The sequence below is a fragment of the Chlorocebus sabaeus genome, chromosome 11 (assembly GCF_047675955.1).
Source record: "Chlorocebus sabaeus isolate Y175 chromosome 11, mChlSab1.0.hap1, whole genome shotgun sequence".
Classification (NCBI taxonomy): Eukaryota; Metazoa; Chordata; class Mammalia; order Primates; family Cercopithecidae; genus Chlorocebus; species Chlorocebus sabaeus.
In genome coordinates, this window is record NC_132914.1 from 13,751,007 (window position 1) to 13,777,942 (window position 26,936).

The 26,936-nt window shown below is 44.4% G+C and overlaps 1 protein-coding gene across 1 annotated transcript; it reads right to left on the reverse strand.

Annotated features, from left to right (window-relative positions):
- HEBP1 (heme binding protein 1) lies at nt 1-26,705 on the reverse strand. The gene is made up of 4 exons (XM_007967718.3): nt 26,473-26,705; nt 14,920-15,058; nt 12,756-12,936; nt 1-599 (listed from the first exon to the last, which is right to left on the reverse strand). Exons 1-4 carry the CDS (start codon nt 26,548-26,550, stop codon nt 428-430), a joined length of 570 nt encoding a protein of 189 aa, XP_007965909.3. The 5' UTR covers nt 26,551-26,705; the 3' UTR covers nt 1-427.
- Between the last annotated feature and the right edge of the window lie 231 nt (nt 26,706-26,936).

The following is a 26,936-nucleotide window of genomic DNA, read 5'->3' on the forward strand; positions in this document are numbered from 1 at the left end:
TCTTTAAGTCAATGCCTTTTATTTTTAGTTTTTCTGAAGACAAAGCTCTTATAGGAATCACAGATGAAAGGCACAAATCACATTTCCCCCTTAATAACAAAATACAAATTCAATAATTTTAGAAAATCAGTTTTTAGTGACCCAGATGGCTGGAGAAAAGCTGCCAGGATTTTTCTGGTCTACCGCAGAATTTTCTAAATCAATGAGAAGGATGCTGCCTATCTTGGCTGTACTATTTCCCACCGTGAGAAAAGAGACTTAGTATATGGAACATGCTTTTTTCAGAAAATTGGCAGTAACTGACTTTGAAGGAAAGTTGGTTAAGTTGGACTTGCAGTTGGAACTTGGGAAGTACTGTCCCCTCCTGCCCCCTGAGGAAGGAGACACGGAGGCACGCTTCCAAGAAGTTCTTGGCTCAGTGGGTCACTCAAGTCTTCAACAGCCAGATCTCATTGCGCCGTCCATAGGGCTTCATGGGAGGGTCATAACCGGTGCAGAAGTAGATGTCCCCCCGGTAGGTGGCTGTGCCCTCCAGGGCAGCACGCAGCCGGGTGGCTTGTGCTACGTAGTCTGCTTCCTTGGCATAACCACCAAACTGCCTGGGGGTTCAAGAGCAAGGGCTGGTTAAGAAAGGACATGACCTCTGAGAGAGGGGGAATCTTTAGAAAAAAGAAGTCACTCACCACACTTATTATGACAAGCATGCTAGAGTGGTAAGACTGGGGACAGAGTCACTACTTCCTAGATGGGTTGATTTTACCTCTCTGACCCTCAGTTTCCTCATCTGTAAAAGGAGATATATTTTCTTTTTCCTCCAAAGGTATGAGTGTTAAATGCAGTAATGGACATGAAAAACTCTGATGCGGGGCCTGAAACACAGTAGCCGAGTATAAATGTGAGCCTCCCTTTCTTTCTTGAAATATCCCGAGGGGACAGTAGGTTTGCTTTCCCAAAGGCCAAGCCTTCACCGTTTTCTCTGGCTCCCTCTACTGCCTGGTTGCACCTCTTTTCTGCTGCTCTGTCACCACCTTGGGAAGGAGGAAGACTACAGGGGACTTCCGGCAGAGTTGCAGCAATGAGTATGGGAGTATGGTAGCTAACGCCCCTTCCACAGCAGAGCAGCTCTAGTGACTGAATTCATCACAGCAGTGACTTGTAGCAGCTTCATTCAAAAACAGAGCTAGGCTTGCCTGGGCAACACAAGACCCTGTGTCAAAAAACAAAACAAAACAAAAAAAACTCAGAGCTAACAAAGGCAAAGACCCAAGGAAGACTTGGAAGGGCCCCACACAAGCTTTAAACATGCCCCAAATAAAGAAATCACTTCTCATAAATCCTTTCTTCTGCTCAAATCATGAAAGCCTTCTTTTTCTAGTAAGGAAAGAGACTGTTCCTAAATCTGGCATTTCTTTTGATGGCAGAAATTGGGGACAGAGAAGCAATAAAGTCTTTCTTTTCAAGATTATTATTCTCTCCCTTACGTCATCTGCTTCTGTCCCAAAATTCGTCTTGTAGCCTACCCTAAATATACCACTCTAAATCTGGGTTGCACTGAAATTTTTATTAGAGTCAAGTACATCCCGATTTCTAATGAGCTGTATGACTCAAAAGTCTGAATTTGCACCAGGCCAAGATTAGGCCAAATAATGCATTATTTTTGGTGGAGTCCTCTGAATCATGCTTTGCTCTTTTACAAGTGGTTGGTCATGCTGGACAAGCATTCAGCACGTTGATTGCAGGGTCACTGATGTGAACACCCAGGATGTTGTCTATAATGGATTGGTTGTTCTAATGTCTAGACAACAGCTACTGAACATGGATGAAACTGAGACCAATTTTGAATAGCAGAGGCTTAGTTCTTCAAGTACACTGAAGAGATAATAAGGGAGATGAAGAAAGTTGGGCTCTAGCTTCATTGAGGTTCAAATGAGAGGAAACTGGATTAGTAGACAGACGATGAACATTCAGGAAAGACTTTTTTCAGGCAATAAAAGACACTGGAGTTTTTTATGAACCGTGTCTTTAGATTGAGAACCATTTGTCTGAAATGAAACAGGCGCTGGAGGTGGAAGCAGGTGTTGAGTGCTCTCTGCAGCCCCTACTTGGGCTGTGACACTGAATTGTTCTCTAGGTAAAGGGACAACGTTGGCTCTTTAAGTACTGATTTTGGAAAGCTCCAAAGGAGTGGTCCTCAAACGTCTTCCTTCATCAGTTAGAGGCAAAACGGCTAGTGTGTGCTCAAATCCTAGCTCTGCCCTTTCTAGGTCTTAAGCTAATTCTTTAATTTCTCAAATCTTCAGGTTTTTCGCTGGTAAAATAGGGATAGTGATAACATCAGTCTTCGAAGGCTACTGTAAAGATTAAAGGAGAAAAGACTGTGCAAACTGCTCATTGCAGAGCCTGTCACATAGTAAGCTCACAACAAACAGTAGCCATTATTGTTCTTGGCAATTTGCTCAGAACAGCCTTTTCCTGACTCCAGGGTGAGGGACATGATGGTAATCTAAAGAAATATCACGGCTGGGCGTGGTGGCTCACGCCTGTAATCCCAGTACTTTAGGAGGCTGAGGCGGGAGGATCATGAGGTCAGGAGATCAAGACCATCCTGGCTAACATAGTGAGATCCCATCTCTACTAAAAAAATACAGAAAAATTAGCCTGGCGTGGTGGCGGCACCTGTAGTTCCAGCTACTCGGGAGGCTGAGGCAGGAGAATGGCGTGAACCCAGGAGGTGGAGCTTGTAGTGAGCCAAGATCACGCCACTGCACTCCAGCCTGGGCGACAGAGTGAGACTCTGTCTCCACAAAAAAAAAAAAAAAAAGAAGTATCATGTAGCCGAGTGTTGTGGTGCATGTCTGTGGTCCCAGCTACTTGGGAGGCTGAGGCAGGAGCACTGATTGAGGCCAGGAGTTGAGGCTGCAGTGTGCTATGATCACATGTGTGAATAGCCACTGCATTCCAGCCTGGACAACATAGTGAGACCCTGTCTCCAAAACAAAATAAAAACAAAAAATACCACTAAAAAAATAACAAAGTAATATTATGAACTGGCTCAATGAACAATTCTCACTTTCTCAATTAGGCCTACTCTTAAAATGTTCTGTAACCTTGTAACCCCATTCCCTAACCCCATCCCAATCTTCTTCTTATGTTTTACTTTTTCTTTCTTTTTTTAACGGCGCTTATCACCTTTTAACATACTATATAATTTACTCATTCAGTTTATTGTTTCTGTTTTGTGTCCTCTGCTAGAATATAGGCTGCACCATGGCAGGGATTTTTATCATTTTTTGGCCACTGATGTACGCTGAACACCTAACACAGTGCCTGAACATATCAGACCCCTTGGTTAAATGAACAATTCAGGCCTAAACAATAAAAATGATGTCTTCAGCCTGACAGAGCTAAAGACGACAGCACTTAGGACATAGTGAGGGAAGTGTTTATATAACTCTCACTCACTCATTTACATAATCAACATCTGAGCACACACTAAGGGGACAGCGGTGGGAACTCAAACAGGAGAAGTGGATCACTGCAGCCAGATGCAAAGGCCTTGAAAGACATGCTAAAGAGTTTGAACCTGATGCTAGATGCAAAGCTATACCTACGAAAAGTATTTTTTGAGACAGAGTCTCGCTCTGTTACCTAGGCTGGAGTGCAGTGGCGCAATCTTGGCTTATTGCAACCGCCGCCTCCGAGGTTCAAGTGATTTTCCTGCCTTAGCTTACTGACTAGCTGGGACTACAGGCACATGCCCAGCTAAGTTTTGTATTTTTAGTACAGAAGGGGTTTCACCATGTTGGCCAGGCTGGTCTCGAACTCCTGACCTCAGGTGATCCACCTGCCTCAGCCTCCTGAGGTGCTGGGATTACAGGCATGAGCCACCATGCCCATCCTGGAAAGGGTTTTAAAGTAGAGGATTGGCATGATCCAATCGTGTTTTGGAAGGGTCCCCCTGGTGGCAGTGGAGGGACAGGGGACATGGCAAGGGGTTGAGAGATGTGGGGCCACTGGAGCCCAGGAACAGCCAAGTGCGAGATGGTGAAGGTGGGAGAAAGGCAGATTTGAGAGGTACCTGTATGTGGAGGGAGGTAAGAGACAGGAAGGAAGAGAGGATTCCCCAGGGCTTCCAGTTAAGCCTCTGGGTAGAAAAAGATGCTGCTAACCAGAATAGGGATTAAAGGCTGAAGAGTAACATTAGGCAGGAAGGGCAGCTGTAGGGGTGTTCATGATTTAGTTTGGGGGGCATATGAATATTAAGGTCCCTCTGTGAAATACATTCATGCAAAAATTATTATCTAAATGTGTGTCTGACCATGTAAAAACCTCCTTAGGCTTGGGACAGAACTGGAGTCAGAGATACCGACTTGGGAAGGAGAAGGATCTAGTGACAGACACTTGGGAGTGCCCAGCAAGTAGGTACTGGCTATAATCATGGTAAGAGCGACATGTGGTAGAGACGTTGTGCAAACCGCGGGCCAGAAGCTTGCTCCTTAGAATCCTAATATCTAAGTGGTGGGTGGAGAAAGAGGACAGGGCAAAGGACAGTGAGAAGGGGCTGAGAAGCAGAAGGAAACCCAGCAGAGAGTGAGATGGAGAATGTCATCATTCAGGGATTCCTAAAATTCACTCTGGGAAAACCCCCAATTCTTTATATTTATTCCCAGGCAGACTGAAATGCTGGTAATGCAGATAAAATTTTCCCTATTGCTTCACTGTAGAATCCTTTTACTGGAAAACAAACCAACTGGGAACAGATACATGAGTTCTCCTCTCTGCTAATTTAGCCAACCACACTGACTCCCATCACAGAACTGCACAAACAAGCCAGAAACCAAACCCTACCAGGAACCCCCTGGTGTATGAAGGGAGCCTAGCTCTGGCTGACTCTGCTTGTATTCGTAGACACTTTGCCTCATTGGTTCTTGCCTCAGTTTCCAACCTGGACATGGAGCACAGTAACAGTGCGTGCGCTTGAAGGTGAGTTAAGAAATGCTCATAAAATGCTTTGAGCCCCTAAAAGAAATAAATGTGAAGTCTATACATTGTTTTTGTAAGCCTGTGAATATGTCTCTATCTATAAACGCCTCATTTTGAAAGAAGCTCTCCTCCAGGGCAGTGTTTTATCTCACCCAATGTCAGAGCTCAGTATTCCGAATAAAGCATTTGGTTACCATGGGAACTGAGGAATCTCAAACATACACACACTCCTGATTCCAGAAACACAAAAGGAGCTGACTCAAAAGGTCTGGAAGAGTTAGAAAGGGGAAAGATGACACAGGCAATAGCGAGGGCTAGTGGAGGGAAGTGGGGCTTGCGTCCAAGGAAGCAAAAAATCATAACGCATTATCTTTCAGGGAGTGTCTGGTGCAGGCATGCAGCGAGGAAGAATGACTCTGAGCTTGACCACTCAACTTCGAAACTTTAACAATCAATGGATCAACACACACTGGTGTACGGTCTGCTGTGCATGCAGCCCTGTGCTAGGCAAAAGAAGTGTCAGAGCAGGAACTGACAGTCTCGCTGCAACAGCAAGACAGGCTTCACACAATAAGCGTTTCATTCAACCAGGCTAGACCCCTGCTTATTGAGTTGAACATCACCGAGCACAAAATGCAAGCCAGATACCATAAGAGCTGTAAGGATGATAAGACGTCTTTCCACCCTCGAGAGCTCGAAGTGTGGTGGTCGGGAGAGAAACACACAGAAGGATTACACTGGCTGGAGGGAAATGCTGGAATGAAGGTGGAAGGTACATCCAGAATGTTCTGGGGGTGAGGAATAGCGAATGATGGGTTCTGACTTAGAACACGAAGGAAAGGTATTAAGAAAGAGCTTCCAACAAACAGAGGCTGGGGAGGGTTGAGAGGAGCTGGGGACGTATGAGCAAAGGTCTGGAAGTGGATGTTGTGTCTGGGGTGGGAGTCATGTTGGGTGGTGGTGGGTAGAACGCTCTGAGATCAGGTCGACATGGGAGTGGCGCTGTGTGTGGAGGGTAGTCAGTGCCATCATAGTGCATTTTGACGAGGCTTTACTGCCTGGTCAAACATTTGGGACCCAAAGTTGACCCACCCTCTCCTAGTGGAAAGGAAGCATCTCATTACTAACTGGGTTTTTGTTCAAACCCCAATGTCTGGTTGGATGGGCCTGAGGCCCCCAGCCAGAGCTGAGCAGCCTCTGGGGAGGCTCAGTTTCTGAGCAAAGACAGGCGATGTGATCAGTCCTGTGCCTTAGGCAGGTGGTGATAAAAGGACACTTTAGAAGGGTCAGAAATGGGAGAGCTGGGAGCCAATGCCATGGCCATGATTCAGGCAAGAGATGACGAAGACTTGTGTAGATGCAAGGGAAGGAAGGGACAGCTGGGAGCTGACCAGGATGAGCCAATAATTAGATGCAGAAGTGAAGGAGTCAGAATGACATTGGAACAGCGTGGGTAGGAGGAGGGAGGGGACCATCACTAAGACAGAGAACACAGAAAGGGATCTGATTTTGCGTGGAAATCTGCGTTGTGTTTTGGACATGCTGATTTGGGAGATTCTTGAGGAGGATTACGTGGTGATGCGCCCTGGGAGCTGGAAATATAAGGCTGGCGCTTGGGAGAGAAGGCAGCACGAGACGTGTTGACCCGGGCATCATCCACAGAGAAACAGCCTGAAGCCCCTGCCTGGTGGGAGTTTATAAAAGACTTACGGGATAACTGACAGCTGTAGGGGGAGAGAAAATGGCGATTTAGTTAGGCTGAGACACAGAATCTTATCATCGGCAAGGCTTTTGGAGGTGAGGTGGCTTAAATATTAGAGATACTTAATAAATGTTTGTCAAATTGAACCAAACTTCCCACCAAGTGCAAATGTCACATGGCATAAGTGTCACCTGTCTATCCAGATGGCACTTGAATTCTTCCAGGGGCAAGGACATTACTTCATGACATCCATTTTACTGTTAGACACCTAAAATAGTTCCTGGTACAGAGTAAGTGAACAAGGAATCCACTATCTTTCGAATGAAGGAATGAATGAGTGGGTAAACCACATTGTCTCAGGCTCCACGCTGAGTCTGATGGGATGACAAGACATTCAGGGGAGACAGACAGAGGTCAGGCTGGAGAGTTACCAACATACTGGTGACAACTGAAGCTATGATGGGGACCAAGATCTTTATGGGAGACAGCAGAGAGAGAGAAGCACAGGAGAGGCAAGAACGAAGCTCTTTTGTTCATGTATCCATTCACCAACTTGTTTTTGTTTTTTATTTAGAGACGGGGTCTCATTATGTTGCCCAGGCTTGTCTCAAACTCCTGAGCTCAGGTGATCCACCTGCCTTGGCCTCCCAAAGTACTAGAATTACAGATGTGAGCCACCGTGATGGCCAATTCACCAACTTCTTATTGAATACTTGTTATATTCTAGCCAAAAGCCCTACCCTTGGGAAGCTTGCATTCTAATGGGGAGAGGGCGATAAATAAATGAGTAGATAGAGATATATAATGCAATTGATTATAAGTGAAACAAAGCAAAATAAAGCTGGATAAAGGGACAGAAAAGCACAGGGGGCTATTTTCAATAGCAGGGCTGAGCAAGTCCCCTTTTAATCGAAGTAAGGGGGCAAAGCAAGGGTGCTAAGACTGAAAACCCTTAGCTCCAACTTCCTGTGGTTACAAACAGGGTTGAATTGTCTAGGAACATGGGCAAACACTGGTCCGTAAATCTCCTAAGTGGTAACATGGGAACCCCCTAAGGGTTCAGCAGTTGAGCTCTTTCTTCCAAATTTCTCTTTCTCTAGGCTGAACTTCCCAAGCTGCCAATGGCCTCCATTGGGGCCTGGTCATTTAGAGGGAAAAATGACATCAGCAACCTAGGAGCTGACAGCTGACAAAGTTCTTTCAAATGCACAATGAAACTGGCCTTCACAATCATGCCTTACAAATCTTATTTTATAGATGAGAAAACCGAGGCTCAGAAAGATTAAACAACTTGCTGCAAGTTATAAAACTCATAATTATTGGAGTTGTTGAGGTTCTAACCCAAGTGTATCTGCAGTAACTTTGACTTTTTTATTGTTAATTCTAATAAAACTTGATTAAATTCTCAAAGGGAGGTGAAGTTAGGAGGAGGAGAATAGGCTAACATTTACTGAGTGTCTACCTCAGGTCTAGGATTGAGTAGGCATTTACAGATATTATCTTATTTTATCCTCACAACACCATAAAAGCTAGGTACTCATGCCCATCTTACAGATGAGGAAACTGAGGTGCAGTGAGGCTGGCAATATACCAAAGGTCCTATGACCACTGAGTGATGAACTGGGTTGGAGCATAGGTTACGCTGAAAATAAACTCCTGGTTTCCAACTTTTTCCTTTATATCTAGACATTTCATTTAAACCGTGAAAGTTTCATTAAGACCATCAGACTTCTCCTGCTGTTGGTCCCTATCGAGAACCTGGTGCTGAAATGAGCTGAAAAGGCCAAACTCTAACCTAAGTGCATAGAGAAAGGACAGTAGTCTGGAATCTTGCGGCTGGTCTAAGTGTGAGGATAATTCTATTGCCTCTTGTGAATACTAAACATATTCTGATAGTGCTATTTTTTTTCACAGCATTCTATTCATCTAAAAGCTCCAGTAATTAACACTGCTAATAAATGTATAATTCCTTTGTAAACATCTCTTCACAAGGTCATAAAGAAGGAAGACTGAATGAAGGATGCCAGGCTTTCATTTTAGAATTAATTTTGTCATTGAATGCACTCACTGCATTATTTGATAGAGTACTTTTGCATTTGAAGTAGTACATTTGCCTTCCACCATCTCATTAACATTGCTTTCAACAGAATCAGAAATAACACAAATCACTGCAGGGTACTTTTGAATGCTCATTTGACTATGCAGTGACATCAAGTGGCGAGTTGAGGAATGACCATATGCTGTGTGAGAACTCCATGTTAAAAATTCCATGGAGCCGGGCTGGACACCACATTTGGCACTTTCATCTGTTTAGATTTCAGAGAATTAAAAGGAAATGGTCACCGACCTGCCTTTGATAGTACCCTTTAAATAGATACCCCTTCCCACCATAAGAAACCAGCACTCCTTAGAGAAATGGCTAATTCCAGCTCTGGGGCAAGAAATGCTAAGATGTGCTCAAAACATCTCATTATACCAGAAAGCCAGGGAGCCATCAAAGACTACTAGAGTTGTGTCAAAAGGACCAAGAAACCAAACTGAAGAGGCTCCCACTGGCCAACAGTGGGGCAATTAGAGCATCAATAAGAATAATAACTGCAACAAACTGAAACATATCAAATATGTTTAAATTCATACCTTTGTAATTACACTCAAAAAACAAAGAGGCAGACCACCTCACCTTGAGGATGTTACAGAATGAAATTATCATTCTGAAAACTGGTAAATAAAGAGAAGGTATCAAGCAAGCATGTATCTGACTTTTTCTATACAAAATAAAGGAAGCCAAATAGTAAACATGGGGAAGTTTCTCTTTACCAAAATATTTCAGGTAATAAAAGAAGAAGGAAAAACAGAGAACATTATCGTTGTATGGTCTCTAACGCAACAAGACATCTAGGCAATGATGAAACTGTGGTCACCAACATGAGTCAATCAGGGACAATCAGACACTGTGGGCACCTGAAGGAAGTAAACACCACCACCTAGGAAATATTCTCACCAAAACTTCAAAAACTTGAATCTGATCCAGGCTTTAGTTTCAACTACTAATTTGCAGGCAATACAGAGCTCGAGGGATGTGGTAAAATGTCACGGAAATACAATCAGCAAAATCCAGTACAGATAATAGGACGAATGATCCACAGATGGAAAGGAAGAATGTAAAGGTATGTTGGTAAAGAAATTCACAGATTAATAAAAGCTTAAAAATGTACCATCAGCCTGGTGTGGTTGTGTGCAACTGTAGTACCAGCTACTTGGGAGGCTGAGGTGGGAGGATTACCTGAGTCCAGGAGTTCGAGGCTGCAGTGAGCTATGGTCACACCACTGCACTCCAGCCTGGGCAACAGAGCAAGGCCTTGTCTCTTAACAACAAACAACAAAAAAGTACTGCAAGATCTGACTTGGATCTAGAGTCTAACAAAATATTAAAACAAATGCTGGCCGGGCGTGGTGGCTCACGCCTGCAATCTCAGCACTGTGGGAGGTCGAGGGAGGTGGATCACAAGGTCAGGAGTTCAAGACCAGCCTGGCCAAGATGGTGAAACCCTGTCTCTACTAAAAAACTACAAAAATTAGTCAGGCGCGGTGGCAGGTGCCTATAATCCCAGCTACTTGGGAGGCTGAGGCAGGAGAATCGCTTGAACTCAGGCAGCAGAGGTTGCAGTGAGCCGAGATTGAGATCTCACCACAGCACTCCAGCCTGGGCAACAGAGAGAGACTCTGTCTAAAAAAAAAAAAAAGAAACAGGCCGAGCACGGTGGCTCATGCCTGTAATCCCAGCACTTTGGGAGGCCGAGGTGGGCGGATCAACTGAGGTCAGGAGTTCGAGACCAGCCTGGCCAACATGGTGAAACCCTGTCTCTACTAAAAACATAAAAAATCAGCCAGGTGTGGTGGCACGTGCCTGTAGTCCCAGCTACCTGAGAGGCTGAGGCACAAGAATTGTTTGAACCTGGGAGGCAGAGGTTGCAGTGAGCCGAGATCATACCACTGCACTCCAGCCTGGGTGACAGAGTAAGACTCTATCTCAAAAAAAAAAAAAAAACAAAAAAAAAAAACCTGAAACAAAAACAAAAACAAATAAGATAATGGGGGAAATCTGAGCACTGAATATTTTATATTATAAATTCATGAATTACTATTAAAATTTCAGAAAAAATAAGGTATTGTGATTATATTTAAAAAAAATCTTCAGTAGTTACCTGAAATATTTATGAATGAAATAATATAATGTCTGGAATTTGCCTCAAAATAATCCAGGGTAGGGCTGGGTGAATGCTGTGAAGATACACAAGACATAGAATTGGTCTTGAGTTGATCACTGCTGTTGGTAGGGGATGGGCACATATGGTTTCATGATCTTATACGCTTCTACCTTTCTATAAGTTTGAAAATTCCCATACTAAAAAGTTAAAGACAAAAGAAAACAATATGTATCCACTCATTACCCAGGGTCTGGTAAAACAAATGATCAGAAACTAGCCCCATCTGCTTGAAGTCTTAATGTGACTTCAATCATGTCTGTCTCATTCCTTATGAAATAAGAATGAACAGACAGAAGGGGTAATTGCCAAAACCTGCTTCAGGTCATAAACATTAGGTAACATATAAATAGTATCTTAGTAAATAATGAAAGATATTTAACAATAATCCTATAATGTTACATTACATGCACACACACACACACACACATCATATATAGGAGGTTATATTATCAGCACTTAACAAATGCAAAAGCTAAGTCTTAAAGCGACTGAGTAAACTTCCCAAGCATCATCCTGCTATTCAAATAAAATACAAGTTCATTATATTATACCTGCTGCTTCCCAAACACAGGAAACAGAATGGAAAAGACAAGCAGACATCTAACCCAGGGCACAAGATTTAAGGAGGCGCTCACTCTCAGTCCCCATCCTGCACTTGGACAGCTGTGAGAGTGAGTGCTTCCTTCAATGCTGTACCCTACGTGCTTCTCTACCCTAGGAAAAGATAATGTTAAGTTAATTTACTTTCTTCACACCCTCTGAAGGGAAGCTGGGAAGTCCGAATGAGGACTGCAGGACAAGCACAGGAGCTGAGGCTCTGGTGCTAGCTCCCAGCTGCATTACATTCACTGTCCTCTGGGGGGCCCTGCAGTCACCTGGCCTAGGACTGCACACAGCACTGAAGCTCACATTCTCAGAACATTCACATGGCTCCAGGGAAAATGGTCCCACCATCAGGTGCAGGGTTGCAGCAGGGCAGCCAAGTTTAGAGGTCCCTGAAAGTGGACCAATACTCAGTACAGTGCAAGGTTATATGTATATGAATTTTTCAGGAGGTTGCTCCTGAGCAGAGCCAAACCACCTATGGTTACTTCTGGTGAAGATCCTGGTCTTCCCCTGAGCCTGGTTTGGTGCCTGTCACATGGGAGGATTTTAACAAACATGAGGAGTCATCAATGATCTAGAAGAGACTTGGTTTCTGAGCGCAGGTTGGAGCTCGAGGGACAGAAACTAGCAACCATTTGCACCTGCTATTCTCTATAGTCAAGGGAAAATGACCCCACATGAAGTCCTGGAAACAGGACCAGGATGACAAGAGAATAGATGTGTGCTCTGCTCAAAGGACTACTGCCCGGGAACAACAAGGAGGGTGGCAGCCCAGCTCTGGCAAATACTCCCTGCTCTCTGGCATTAAAGGGAGTGTGGGGTAGAAATCAGGTATTCCTCAGCCCTTTATGCTTCCCATGTGTCCACGAATCCAGACCACGGCTTGACTTAAGATATTTGCTGAGTCTCCTAGAACCCTGCTATGGCTAATGTAGACATTCATTGTAAACTTAAACAAGGCTTAAGCTCTATCCATGAATTTGGCAACTGGCCAAGGCATTTATTCTGATAAAATGCAAATGTGTGTGTGCTGCAGCCTGAAGAAATTAAAATGAGAAACTGTTAGGATTCAGCATTTCCACTTAAATTCATTCAGCAACCATAAAAATTTGATGCGAATGCTTGCTAGAGTGGATGTAAGGAGTGGTACGGGAATCAAGCGCCACCCATGGATGCCCGAAGGATCATCTCCTTACATGGAATAGACAGTGATGCCTTCCCGTTCCTCAATCTTAACGCTTTTGTCACTGGGAGCTGGTGGGTCACTTTGAAATTGGTTTGGAATCCGGAACCAGACTTTTAATTTATTCTGTAGAGAACCATCTTCATTGGGGAACACGGCAAAGGAAATAGGGACTGTCATCCCCATCCCAATTCCTGAAAACACAAAAACACAGAGTGAGGCAGGGATCAGAGACAGAGCTTGCTCAGGGCTGTGGAAGACACATTAGTTCCATTCGTCTTTCAAGGCGGTATTTTTTGTTCTTGAAATTAACAATGAACATTTCAAGTGTTAAAAATACATAGAAATACATGAACTTCTGTTATTTGTATACGCTGTTGGTTGGAGTATAGTGGTTCAACTCTAAAAAATGATTTGGCAATATATAGCAAGACTGCAGATTATCAGCCAGCTTCCTTCCTTCCTTCCTTCCTTCCTTCCTTCCTTCCTTCCTTCCTTCCTTCCTTCCTTCCTTCCTTCCTTCCTCCTTTCTTCCTTTCTTTCCTCTGATATAGTCTTGCTCTATTGCCCAGGCTGGAGGGCAGTGGCGTGGTATCAGCTTACTGCAAACTCTGCCTCCTGGGTTCCTGGGTTCAAGCGATTCTTGTGCCTCAGCCTTCCGAGTAGCTGGGATTACAGGTGCACACCACCATGCCCAGCTTATTTTTGTATTTTTAGTAGAGATGGGGTTTTGCCATGTTGGCCAGGCTGGTCTTAAACTCCTGACCTCAAGTGATTTGCCCATCTTGGCCTCCCAAAGTGCTGGGATTACAGGTGTGAGCCAGCATGCCTAGCCAGTATTTAATTACTGCCTATTTAAAATATCAATCTAAAATATGGAAAAGGCTATAGGTAATAAGATTTTCATTATAGCAGAATTATAAATTCTGTTCAGAACAGGAATATGTCTATGTGAATTACAGACACATGATGCAGTATAACGTAGCTAGGAATTATGCTTAAGAAGACTCTTTGGCACTAGTGGAAAATAATTATGAAATAATAACAGAAGCAGGATATGTAATTGTAGGAACACTAAGATTACATTAAAAAGCCCTAAAAAATATATTCAAAAGACAACATTGATTGTATTAAATGAGGGAATTAGGGAATACTGTTTTGTTATTTTCAAGGTTTTCTTTAGTGAGTTTTATAATTCTTACACATATTTTCATCTAAAAAAATGTTAAGACAGTGTTAAGAAGGAAAAGATTTCTTCCTGACCTCCTACAGGTTAACGTATCTTCCAAAGTCTGATTACTTTAGTCCTAGTAAATTTTTTTTTTAAAGCAAGTTTATTAAGTAAGTAAAGGAATAAAAGAATGGCTACTCAATAGACAGGGCAGCTCCTAGTAAATGTTATTAAGGAGAATACATGTTTTTAGCTCTTTAAATTATCAGCTTGAGAAATGTCCTAAAAATTAAACATGACATCTCTTTTTTTCCCCTTGCTTTCTGGCCCATTTTTGTTTTGCAGTGATTCCAAAGTGCTACCCAAATTAGAGGGCTTCTTACAAGTCAAACTCATTTTAAAATATGGTTTACATTTAACAGGTATACCTTTCATGAGACTTCAGGCTTATCATTTTAAAAGTAGAGAGGTGGCCAGCATGAACTGCCAAGTTTTTAAGAGCGGGATAGGCTAAGAATTCTCAGACCATTCATGTGCCAGACAGGGTCTGGAACCTCCCTGCTCACTGAGCCTAAGGACACAGCAGAATCTGAGCTACCAGGGGCTGACTCTGGGGATCTCCAGCCTGATGCTGGCCTTGCCTTGTGCTGTAGCTCAGCTTACTGTGGGCACACGTCACCTGGTCAACCAATCCAAAGACAAAATAAGCACTGCAAGGTTAAAAAAAAATAGAGAGCATATGGTCCCACACCTGGGAGTGAAGCAGGAACTCAGAGATATTGAGCAGGGATGCCTTCAACTGAGGGACAGGCTGGGCTGATACCAGAGTGGTTTCCCCAGATTCCTGCAATAAACTGCTTGTTCACATAGTGCAGGAGGTTCGCAGGTCGCTGAAACAGGTTGCTACAGGTGCCTTGTAGCCCCTCACTTGTGTTTACCACTGATGGAGTGAGACCTTGCAAAGTTGGTCCCCGAGACCAGAGCCATGTCCTGCAGGGGTACTCACCCTTGTCATTGGTGCCCCCTGCATACTTTGCGACCTTGGGCATTGCTTCCCGTAGAGCCTCATCCACAGGCTTATCTGTCACTTCTACTGTGGCAAATTTGCCTCCTTCACAGGCCCTTTCTTCATAGGAGACTTCTTCCTAGAGAGAGAGAAGGCACAGTGTTTAAGAGTTACAAAGTAGCAACTTGCGATGTCTCTGGAAGCAGTAACAGAAGGCTAAAATTCTTTTCTTGTGGGTATGGCCATACAGCAGAAGGGACAGGCCTGAGTATGAAGAGTCGTGAGAAACAGGTTCTGGGATTCTTGTAAAGAAAACATTCAAAGCAGGAAAATCTTATACTTGATATTCTTGGGGAGATAAGAGAAGATATTGCATCCTGAAAACCAGAATGCTACAAAAATGGAACACTCAGAGAGCGAAAGAGCTCTCAGAAATTAAAAGTCTGGTAATAGAGAAGAAAAATTCAGTAAATAGGTTGGAAGATAAAGTTAAACAAACAGGAGATCCAGAAAAAAATAAAAAAAGAAAAACTTAGAAGGGAGGAAACAAAAAATACAACGACCACAATCCAACAAAACTGTGAAGCCCCTAAGATTAGGTTAATTCTAGTAGGAGGACTGCAATTCAAGAAGAATCAGAGTTCAGTTGTTCCTTGGCATCCTTGGGGGATAGGATCTAGGACCTCCATGGATACCAAAATCCATGGATGCTCAAGTCCCTGATATAAAAGGGTATAGTATTTTGCGTATAACCCACACACATCCTCCTATATACTTTAAATCATCTCTACATTACTTACAATACTTAATACAACGTAAAACCCAAACAAATAGTTGCTATTCTGTGTGTATACACACACACACACAAACACACACACATATATATTTTATTTATTTATTTATTTATTTTTGAGACAGTGTTTCGCTCTGTCACCCAGGCTGGTATGCAGTGCTATGATCGTGGCTTACTAGCCTCGACCTCCTGAGCTCAAGCGATCCTCCTACTTTGGCCTCCTGAGTAAGTGGGACCACAGGTGCATACCACCGTGCCCTGTTAATTAAAAAAAAAAATTTTTTTTTTTTTGGTAGAGTCTCCCTATGTTGTCCAGGCTGGTCTCAAACTCCTGGGCTCAAGCAATCCTCCTGTCTTGGCTTCCCAGTGTTGGGATTATAGGCATGGGCCACAATGGAAACCGCCTTTGCAAAATTGTAACTGAGGAAATTATGACAGTAAAAGAAATCAGACTTCACTGACTCTATCTTGTTTCTAACCCTTAAGCTGTCCTTGTGGGATTCCTGGGCGTACGCCGAACTAACTGTGGGAAGGAATTCAGTTCATGGTTTGACTCTGAAAGAAAATTGGTAACAGCCCTTTCCCAATAAGACCCCCTTCTTGCCTGGGGTCCAGTCTGACTTTGCAGGACTAACAAATTAGTTACAAGATTAGAAATTACAATTTAGAGGTCATGCAGCCTCTGGCTCCAAGAATCTGAACCTCCTCAAATTGCTCCTGGGGATAACATCACTATTGTAAAATCTAAGATCAGTGTTTGAGATATTTTCCAGACTCTGCACTCGATGGATCAGCTGACACCACTCAGACCAGTAATCTGGCCCAGCCAGTTCTGCCATTGCACCGAGAAACAGAAGACAGCAAGAAAACCTAACATCGACTCCCCCATGATTCCATCTCCAACCTGACCAATCAGCACTCCCCACTCCGCAAGCCCCTACCTGCCAAATTATCTTTAAAAAATCTCACCCCCGAATGCTCAGGGAGACTGATTTGAGTAATAACAAAACTCCGGTTTCCCGCAGAGCTGGCTTGCTTTCTCCATTACAATTCCCCTGTCTTGATAAATTGGTTCTATCTAGGCAGCAGGCAAGGTGAACTCAATAGGCAGTTACACCACGCCTGGCCTCTACTGTTGATTTATGTATTTTTTATTTCTGTATTGCCATTTTTTTTAAAAAAATATTTTCCATCTGTGGTTGGTTGAATCCGTGGATCCAGAACCCACAGACAGGAACGGGTGACTGTAGTTCTGTTCACACCGTGCTCCCAGACACAGCATATCCTCTTCCAAACTCTTGTCTCACTAAATCACAGCCTCCCAATCTGCTTAATGCTCAGCTCCACTGTCTCGTTTCACGTAAATCCTTCTTTCATCTCCGCATCACCACTTTCTGCATTGAGGCCCTGTCCTTGGACTATCCTTTCCCTGGTGTTTAGACTCATTATGGACCTCCACAGTTCTCCTTCAGCACACCTCCTGCTCCTTGCCACATGATCACTCATATAATTTAATTTTGTATTCCTGGACATACTGTAAGGAAGTGTTCTTCAAACTTTGAAAAAAAATTACAATCCACAAGAAGGAAAGCATTTTTCACAGGCTGTCTTATCATGAACATACACATAGTTAAAATAAAGTTTCACAAAGTAATGCTTTACCCTTATGGATGAGATGCATCCTGGTTCTTTTTTGTTGTTGTTGTTCCTTCCCCCTATCCTGTTTTCTTCTCTTCTACTCTACTGGAGTGAATTTTATTCTATCCCATTAGAAGAAGAAAAGTTGGTCTATGTTAATTTTACCATCTGATAATGAAACATTATTATAGTTTTAACAATCTGCAATAAAGCCTTTATGGACAGAAACTATACCACAAAGCTTTACATGTAAGAAGTGCAACAGATATTTATTTGATTAAGGTGCTGTCTCTCCTAATAATGATTATGAAAAACAGACACGTGGTAGGGAACCTGGCTGCCCTAGATTGGTCAAATAGGTTTCCATATAATATCCTAGACTGACAATTCTCAACTAGGGAAGAGGGTGTGACTCCCAGGGGGGACAGAAGGTGTCTCTGGAGGAAGGCAGGAGTGTAGGGTTGTGAGTGACAAGTGTAGTCTCAATGAGCATATTTAATATTTCTTTTATTTTTGAGACAGAGTCTCACTCTGTCACCCGGGCTGGAGTGCAGTGGTGTGATCTCTGCTAACTGCAACCTCTGCCTCCCAGGTTCAAGCAATTCTTCTGCTTCAGTCTTCTATGTAGCTGAGACTACAGGCACGCGCCACCACTCCCAGCTAATTTTTGTATTTTTAGTAGAGATGGGGTTTGCCACGTTGGGCAGATTGGTCTCAAACTCCTGATCCCAGGTGTTCTGTCCACCCTAGCCTCCCAAAGTCCTGGGATTACAGGTGTGAGCCACTGCGCCCGGCCTTAATATTGTAATTTTAACCCTGAGTGCCAAGTTCCTACTTAACCCCCACTTCACATGGGGTAGAGGAAATTGCGCCAGACCAGGAATCATGAGGCAGCAAGTCAGCCTTGACTTTGGGGCACCGTGCCGAATCATTCTGAGGCTGCTGTGAAGCCCTCCATCTGGTGAATCTGACACTTCGAAAGAGCCTTCAGTAGCAAACTGTTAAGTAAGCTTAGGGTGTTTTGCTCTTTCTGTTGCAACAGAGAATTCCAGAATCCCCCTTTCATTTGAGTACACACCTACTCTTGGCACTTGTAATGTTTTATATTCCAGAAACACTATCCTATGAATCACAGAAGTTCAGAACTTAAACTGCTTTTAAAGTTTACCTAATCTAACTAATTTTATCAAGGAGAAAATGAAGAACCAGAGAGAGACTAAGTTGCTCAAAGTGATGTAACTACTGAATGGTGCAACTGAAACAAAAATTCCAGTTGCCAAACTCCAGTGTACTTTAGTCTCATACTCACTGCAATTTTCTCTATAGCTATGGGGGGTGAAGTGAGCATTTAAACCTCTCTTTCTTTTCTTTATCCTCCTTTTTTTCTTTCTCTTTTCTTTCTTTCTCTTTCTTTCTTTCTCTTTCTTTCTTTCTTTCTTTCTTTCTTTCTTTCTTTCTTTCTTTCTTTCTTTCTTTCTTTCTTTTTTCTTTCTCTTTCTCTCTCTCCTTCCTTCCTTCCTTCCTTCCTTCCTTCCTTCCTTCCTTCCTTCCTTCCTTCCTTCCTTCCTTCCTTCCGTCCTCCCTCCCTCCCTCCCTCCCTCCCTTTCTTACATGGTCTCATGGTTGCTCAGGCTGGAGTGCAGTGGCACAATCTTGGCTCACTGTAGCTTCAACCTCCTGGGCTCATGTTATCCTCCCACCTCATCCTCCTGAATAGCTGGGACTAGAGGTGTGTGCCACCATGCCCAGCTAATTTTTTTGTATTTTTTTTTCTGTCTTCTTTTGTAGAGACAGGGTTTCACCATGTTGCCCAAGCTGGTCTCAAACTCCTGAGCTCAAGTAACCCACCTACATCAGCCTCCCAAAGTGTCTTTGCTTTTTTATTTTCTTTTCCTCTCTCTCTCTCTCTTTCAGATGGGGTCTTGCAATGTTGTCTAGTGTGTAACCTCTCTCTTTAGCCACTGTGTTAGATACTCTGGGCGGACAGTTGTATACCCGTGTCAAATTCAGAACAGAGGTATCGGAAGTCATTTTAGGCAGTTACTTCTTTTACAAATGGGAAAACCAAAGACAAGATCTCACTGGAGAAAGAGCTAACTGGCTCTTTCCTTTGGTCTTTCTTTTCTTCTTTTATTCATTTAACCAACAACTACTGAGCATCTACTATGTGCTGAACATTGTTCCAGGTGCTATAAGACATAGATGAAAGTCTTGGTTCCTGATATCAGGATCGGCATGGCCTAATAAGGGAAGATGCCAGGAAAACAGAAGGTTATCATCTAATGACATTTTTAGGGGGTGAGGAGTGCTAGGGCAGTATGGGAACACAGGAAAGGACCACTTAGGTTAGTTTAAGGGGCATGGGTGTATGTGATAACATGTTTGGGGAGGTCAAGCTGACTTTGAGGTGGTTACAGATCACCCAACAGGACGTCCAGTCATGATTTCATTGATTCATGGAATAAACATTATCGAAAATCTTTGCCAGGTGCTACAGATTTGGAGATGAATATGATAGGGATACTCAGGAGGGTGGTGAGGAGAATTACACAGATTATTGCACAAGGTGGTAAATGCTCTGATCATTTGGGGGAGGAGATTCCAGGCAGTGGGTACCCCAGGAGTAAATGAGGAGAGGTCAAGAACAGTATGCTGACTGTGGGTACAAATAGTACAAAGAGTTGTGGCTGGAGCAAAGACCGTCCAGCAGGACACAAAAAAGGTGTTCTGGCAGGGTCCAGATCTCAGAAGAACTCAGAAGCTGTCGTGGGAGTTGGATTCTGTAACCATTAGTCCAGTGATGGTGATTTGATAGCAAGCCAGTTCATCTACCCTACATTCATTCAACTGGCATTTGTGACCAAAATCCTATGTTACAAAACATAGATTTTGCAAGTATGTCTGGGTCTTGAATGGAGGGTCTCTGCAGCAGAAAAGAGATCTATTAAATGGCATGAGCCACCCGGGCTCTCGGCCTGTTCTCCAGGTAGAAAGTCCACAGCAAGGAAAGAAAGGCTGCCAAGAAAGGACTCCAGCTCGACTTGGAGAGCCAAGTCCCCCATGATACACCTATCATCCTTTAAGGCTTGGCTCAACTCCACCACCTCCTTCTCCTGAGTGATCTCTCCTTTCTAGGAACCCCTAAAGTCAGATAACTCTAGTGCTGGAAGGGGTCTTATGTGTCCATCAGTTCACCTCCTCCTGATACAGATGAGCAAACTGTCCATTGGGCCGTTGGACATACAGCTCTGGAATTCAGCAAGGGACTGGCATAGAGGTGTAAATCTGGGATTCATCAGCATAAGGGGAGACTAGAGCTGTGAATGAGGTTGGGATTGTCCAGAGAGCATATATAGGGCACTCTACACCAATCTGTGTTAATTAATCCCCTGCCTAAAGGCATTCATTCACCAAGTTCTTAACCTGCCCTTGATGACGCAGGCACCACGGAGCTTGTACCCACTTTGCCAGCCACACTCACAGCACCTGCTCTGCAGCTTTCTGCTGTTTCCTTTGATGCCACAGTCATTTCCACACCAGGGCCTCTGTGTCTGCTGCTCCCTCTCCCTGGAACATTCTCCTCCTGCCTTTGCCTGGTACCTCCCTATTCATCTAACAGGCTCCAACCTAAAAGTTATTTCTTCAGAGAGGATCCTGACTTAAAATAGGTTCCTTGTGATGTTCTTACCCACCCTGTACTTTCATAACACAATACTTCTTGTCATTACAATTAAATGATGTGTTAAACTCTTACCCATAAGCCCCACAGGGTCAGGACTGTTTCTCTTGTTCACCATTCTATCTCTCTGTACCCAGATGTACCACGTCTTGCATATTGTAGCCACTCTATAAATATTTGTGAGAAAGGAGAGATGCAGAGTAAAACCTAGTTTTACTCTAATGACAAGGAATACAAGAGCCAAGATAGGTGGGTAGAGAGATGAGGACCTCATCTAACAGGATCTCCTGGAGAAAAGCTGGGCCACAATGTATTAAACCAGTTCCAGTGCAGGGACCACCTGTTTTCATAGCATCTGTATCCATAACCACTCATTTGAACCACGGGACCACTGTGAAAATTCAGGCTTGAGATGGAATTGTAAAACTATTCTAGTTCTCCAGGGAGCTCTATTTAAATTTATTTAACTAGAATCCTCTACTGCTGTAGAGAATAAGGCAGCTAAGTTAACACAGTCTTGATTCTTAAAATTTAACATCTTTAGTGCATTTGCTTGTGACATGGAACACAATAATAGCCCTCCTTTACCCCATCTCCATTAGTCTATGCTCGCAACCAGTTTCTAGATAGAGATTTTGGCCTGGGGCTACAAAAATCAATTTTCAACATTCAATGGGAACCTTGGTCAAGTTCAAGTCCCAGACAAAGGTCTAACAAGAATGCCTCTGGCTATGGGATTTGCAAGTCCTTTGAAAGGTCAGTTCTTGCCACTTCACGTAGTGGGTATACATGCTAATGCTGGAAGCCTGCTTTCTCATTACAAGAAAATACTGATCATAATAATTAACCTGACAGAGTACTTTCTATTTGTCTGGTGTTATTTTAAATGCTTTCCATGGATTCATTCATTCAATTTCTCCAATAACCCTGTAAAGAAGTTAGTGCTTTAATCTTCATTTTCAGATGAAACTGGGGAACAAGAGGTTAAGTAGCATGCCCAAACTGCAGTGGCTGAATAGTGGAGCCAGGACTCAAAGTCAGGCTATCAGGTCCTAACCTGTGTGCACAGGCCAGACACAAATCTGATAAGGATGTCAGTTACTAATATCAGTCCTGCTCTGAGCATCCAAAGGCCCACCCAATCTAACACAGAGAGCTGTCTATCCTTCTCCCTCCTTGAGCAGTTAAGAAGGCACCTGATAAGGTCTGCAGCAGTACTGGCCTTCCTGCTAAGTACTTGGAATCAGTCCTGAACATCTGGTGAGCCTGAAGCCCATGCTATATGGGGAATATTGTATGCCATCATTTGCCCAGGAGAGTGGACAATAGTTTCTGACCCAGGCTGTTTCCAGGATAAAAGATAATTTCAGGGAGAGGTTCTCTTCAAAAATAATACCCTTAAGTTTGTATATTTAAAAAAAAAGATTTACAGGCTGGGTGCTGTAGCTCAAGCCTGTAATCCCAGCACTTTGGGAGGCCGAGACGGGCGGATCACGAGGTCAGGAGATCGAGACCATCCTGGCTAACATCCTGGTGAAACCCCGTCTCTACTAAAAAATGCAAAAAACTAGCCGGGCGAGGTGGCGGGCGCCTGTAGTCCCAGCTACTCGGGAGGATAAGGCAGGAGAGTGGCTTAAACCTGGGAGGTGGAGCTTGCAGTGAGCTGAGATCCAGCCACTGCACTCCAGCCTGGGTGACAGAGCGAGACTCCGTCTCAAAAAAAAAAAAAAAAAAAAAAAAAAGATTTATAAGTATCTATGCATAATTAATTAATTTCCCATTGGCATTGTTATTCTCATCTTAGAGTTGAGGAATTCCAGGGCTCACAGGGGATATTAAGTAACTTACCCACACTTTACTGTAAAACTAGGGGGAAGCTAACCATTTCCATCTCCAGCCAAGTACTAGTATTGAACAGTTTCACAATTGGTTATCTCATTTGACTTCAAAATAATCTATTAAGATATGAACTATTGGCCGGGCGCGGTGGCTCAAGCCTGTAATCCCAGCACTTTGGGAGGCCGAGACGGGCGGATCACAAGGTCAGGAAATCGAGACCATCCTGGCTAACATGGTGAAACCCCGTCTCTACTAAAAAACACAAAAATCTAGCCGGGCGAGGTGGCGGGCGCCTGTAGTCCCAGCTGCTTGGGAGGCTGAGGCAGGAGAATGGCGTAAACCCGGGAGGTGGAGCTTGCAGTGAGCTGAGATCCGGCCACTGCGCTCCAGCCTGGGCGACCGAGCGAGACTCCGTCTCAACAAAACAAAACAAAACAAAGATATGAACTATTATTTTCTCCCACAATTAGCTTCAGAGGGGCTAAGTTGGCCTGTGACCACACAGCTAGAAAGAATGAAGCTGAGATGAGCACTGATACAATGCTATTACTATATTTGTAGAATGTGTATACTACTTTACAAAATGTCTTCATGGTTTTAAAGAAATTAATATTTATAGTAACTCTGGAAATAGATGGAAAAGATATTTTTATACCCATTTTACAGCTGCAGAAACTGAAGTTCATTTGGGTTAAATGATTTGCTTTAACCTGGTACCAATATCCCATATGGCCCCATATTCCCATCAAACGCTGCGAGAAGATGCTTATTAGGGAGTTCTCCTTATCCCAGAGGCCCCAAATTAACGGCAGGTGACGTTGCATCAATACGAATCAAACAGGAAACAGAAACTACCAGAGTATTTAGAGCAGAGGCACCTCAATGCAAGGAATTGGTTACACAGATAACAGAGGGGCTGAGATGCCAGCAGGGCACAGACAGGCATCCTAGAGGTTAACCTAGAGGTTAGTAAGCACCCTAGGAGACATAGAGGGAGGATTACCTGTTACCTAAGTTCAGATACCTAGGTTACTGGGTAGGAGCTAGAACCATGGTGGCCTGTGTAGCCGAAGCCGAAGCCACAGAGAAGGTCCTAGTAGTATGGCTCTGATGGGGTAGAGAAGAAGAAATACTCTGGTTTCTCCCCTCTTATCTCCCAGTAGTGACTCCCACTGAGCAAATGTAGCTGGCTGCCAGCTGACATTTGACCTGGCAAAAGGGCAAATGGGTCAGCTTCCACTCCACAGGGAGATAGCAGAGCAGGGAACGGGTGAGGAAGGAATCTGAGGGCACAGGCTACAAACCAGTCCAGACTCTCCGCCTGTGTGGGCCATCATCATCAACTCAAAAAGACAAAGTGAGTCCCATTCCATGACAAAAAGCAAGAACACGTGGATTCTTAAAGTGTTAGAACCACAGGAACCTTCATCAGGGCTGTTAGGAGAAAGGCTGTGGTTTTGAGTAGGGCAACTACCTGATGGGGAGGCCAGTGATGCTACAGACCTTACCAGGTGCCTTTTTCATTGCCCAGGGAGGTGGATAGACAGCTCTGTCTTGGCTTGGGTGGGTTCTTTGGATGTTCAGAGCAGGACTGATATTAATAACTGGCATCTTTATTGCCTTTGTGTCCAGCCTATGCACAACTATGTCAGTTGCCCTACTCAAAACCAAAGCCTCACTCCTAACACTCCCTATTCCTCACTCCCCTTCCCTGCTTGCTTTTCTTCACAGCACTGATCACTGTCTGATCCATGATACATTTTATTTGTTCATTAGCCAATAAAACATAAGTTCCATGGGGGCAGAGACTTTTGCTGGTTTTACTCTTTTATCCTGTTGCCTAGAAGAGTGCCTGGCACATAGCACTCAAAAAATAGTTTCTGTTGACTTAATTTTAAATTGGGTGATTTCGCATAAGAATTTGGATACATGGTCTTCCTTAAGAATTTGGCAACAATGTTTCATATCATATCACTGCATAGCAACAAGTGGCTGGAACTGCCCTCTATAGATGGGGACCTGAGTTCACTCTCTGATTTGCCTCAGTCCCCACCATGCCTTATAGCCTAAAACAGCTAGTGTCATCCATTTCCATTACCTGCCTGGCTGCTGCAGGTATTCAAATGTGGGACCTCTGATCAGGGCTAAACTGTTCATTCTACATAGAGTTGGGGAAACAGAGATAAGAACAGGTGAAAGGTCTTTGGTTGCTCAAAGAGTTCAGATTAGAGTCTAATTGAGGGCTTTCGTGATACGAAGATCATTGTACTAGGTATCAGAACTTGGCCCCCAGGCAATACAGTGCTTTCACAAATGAGGCATCGTATTGGGAGCTCTACATACAGCTGCAATGTTCAAACTACCTGTCTACCAGGAGATTATAATCTAGCAGCACTCTCCTTGTTTTCAGGGGTGCAGTCCAGTTAGCCCATGTTAGCACTGATATAAATTTGGGGGAAGACAGCAATTATGCTCTCCTCACTCGTTCTGTATTCTAGGTACCCAACTCCAGCGGATCTCATTGGCCAAAAGCAATGGTACAGCTCTGGGCCTTTGTGCATGCTCTTCTCTGTTGTGTGCACTCCTACACATCCCGGAGGCCTAGCTCAGGACACTCCACTGAAGGCCCCATCATAGCCCCCCGGCAGAATTGACCGCCCCTGTGCTCCCTGCCTAGCGCATTTATTTCTATTCTGCACAGGTCTTGTTCTTTTACACAGTAGTCCCCCTTATCTACAGCAGATACCTTCCAAACCCCCCAGTGGATACCTGAAACTGTGGACACAACTAAACCCTGTATCTACTATGTTTTTTCCTATACATAAATACCTATGATAATGTTTAACCTATCAATTAGGTACAGTAAGAGATGAACAACAATAATAAAATACAGCAGTTATAACAATATGCCAGCATTGCTAAGCTTGCACTTTGGGGCCATTACTAAGTAAAATAAGGGTTACTTGAATACCGCCACGGTCGATCCGATCACCATGCTAGCTACTAAGTGACTAAGGGCGGGTACTAGAGATAGGAGGCTGACCTTGAACAAAGGGGCATTCCGGTTCCAGGCAAGATTTCATCCTGCTATGCAGAATGACCGGAAACTTAAAACTCTGGACTTTCGTATTTCTGGAATTTTCCATTTAATGGTTATGGACAGCAGCTGACCACGGGTAACTGAAACCGCGGATAAAGGGGGCTACTGTCCTCAGTACTCTAGTCCTTGGGAGTTTCTTGCCACACTCATTTCTGCAACCGAGTGTCTCTCAACAAATCAAACTGTTCGGAATGTTTGGAATATTTAAACGAAAGAACGCATTCAACAGGCAGTGCCCAACTCCCCAGGTTGGGATTCTCTCCTTGGATCAATCTCTCCTGTCTACCCCGCTCTTCCCACTACCGGCTGCAGGGGCACCTCTCACTCCTTTTCTTCCCAGTCCAAGTGCTGGGCGGTGGAGAGCCGCACTCGTGACAGACACCAGAACGAACCTTCAATAGCACATTCCTGCCCCACCTGCCCCTCAGCACCCGCTGCAGCCCCGAAGAGGGTGGGGGTGGGACGCAGCAATCCTTCAGGTTCTCGGCAGCCCTGAGGGCCTACCTTGTCCCCTTTGCTTAGGACCTGCCAAGGCCACGTCTCTACGCTTCCGAACAGCGAGTTCTTGATCATGCCCAACATGGTGTAGCCGAGACGCTCCCGACGCACGGGAGGACGTGAGGTGGCGGGGGCGACAGAGCACCACGGGGAGCGACCACCGGCTGCAGGGCAGCGGGGCGGCGGGGCGGCAGGGCGGCGGGGAGGCGAGGCGAGAGGCGGGGCTAGAGGCAGGGGCCAGAGGGCGTGGCTAGAGGGCGGGGCGACAATTCAGCAGGGCGGCGAGGCAAGGGGGCGGGACGGCGAGGCGAAGAGGCGGAGAGGGAGGGCGGAGCGGCGAGGCGAGGGGGCGGAGAGAGGGCGGGGCAGTGATGCAAAGCGCGGGCAGCAGGGCAGCAGGGGGGCAGGGCGGCAGGGCGGCAGGGCAATGAGGTGAGGGCGCGAGGCAGCGAAGCGAGGGGTGGGCCCGG

Coding starts and splice junctions, on each gene's coding strand:
- HEBP1 (XM_007967718.3), bottom strand. CDS start 26,550: ATGTTGGGCATGATCAAGAACTCGCTGTTCGGAAGCGTAGAGACGTGG. Junction 15,059..26,472: donor TCCTAAGCAAAGGGGACAAG/GTAGGCCCTCAG, acceptor CTCTCTCTCTAG/GAAGAAGTCTCCTATGAAGA. Junction 600..12,755: donor GGCATCACTGTCTATTCCAT/GTAAGGAGATGA, acceptor TTGAACCCCCAG/GCAGTTTGGTGGTTATGCCA.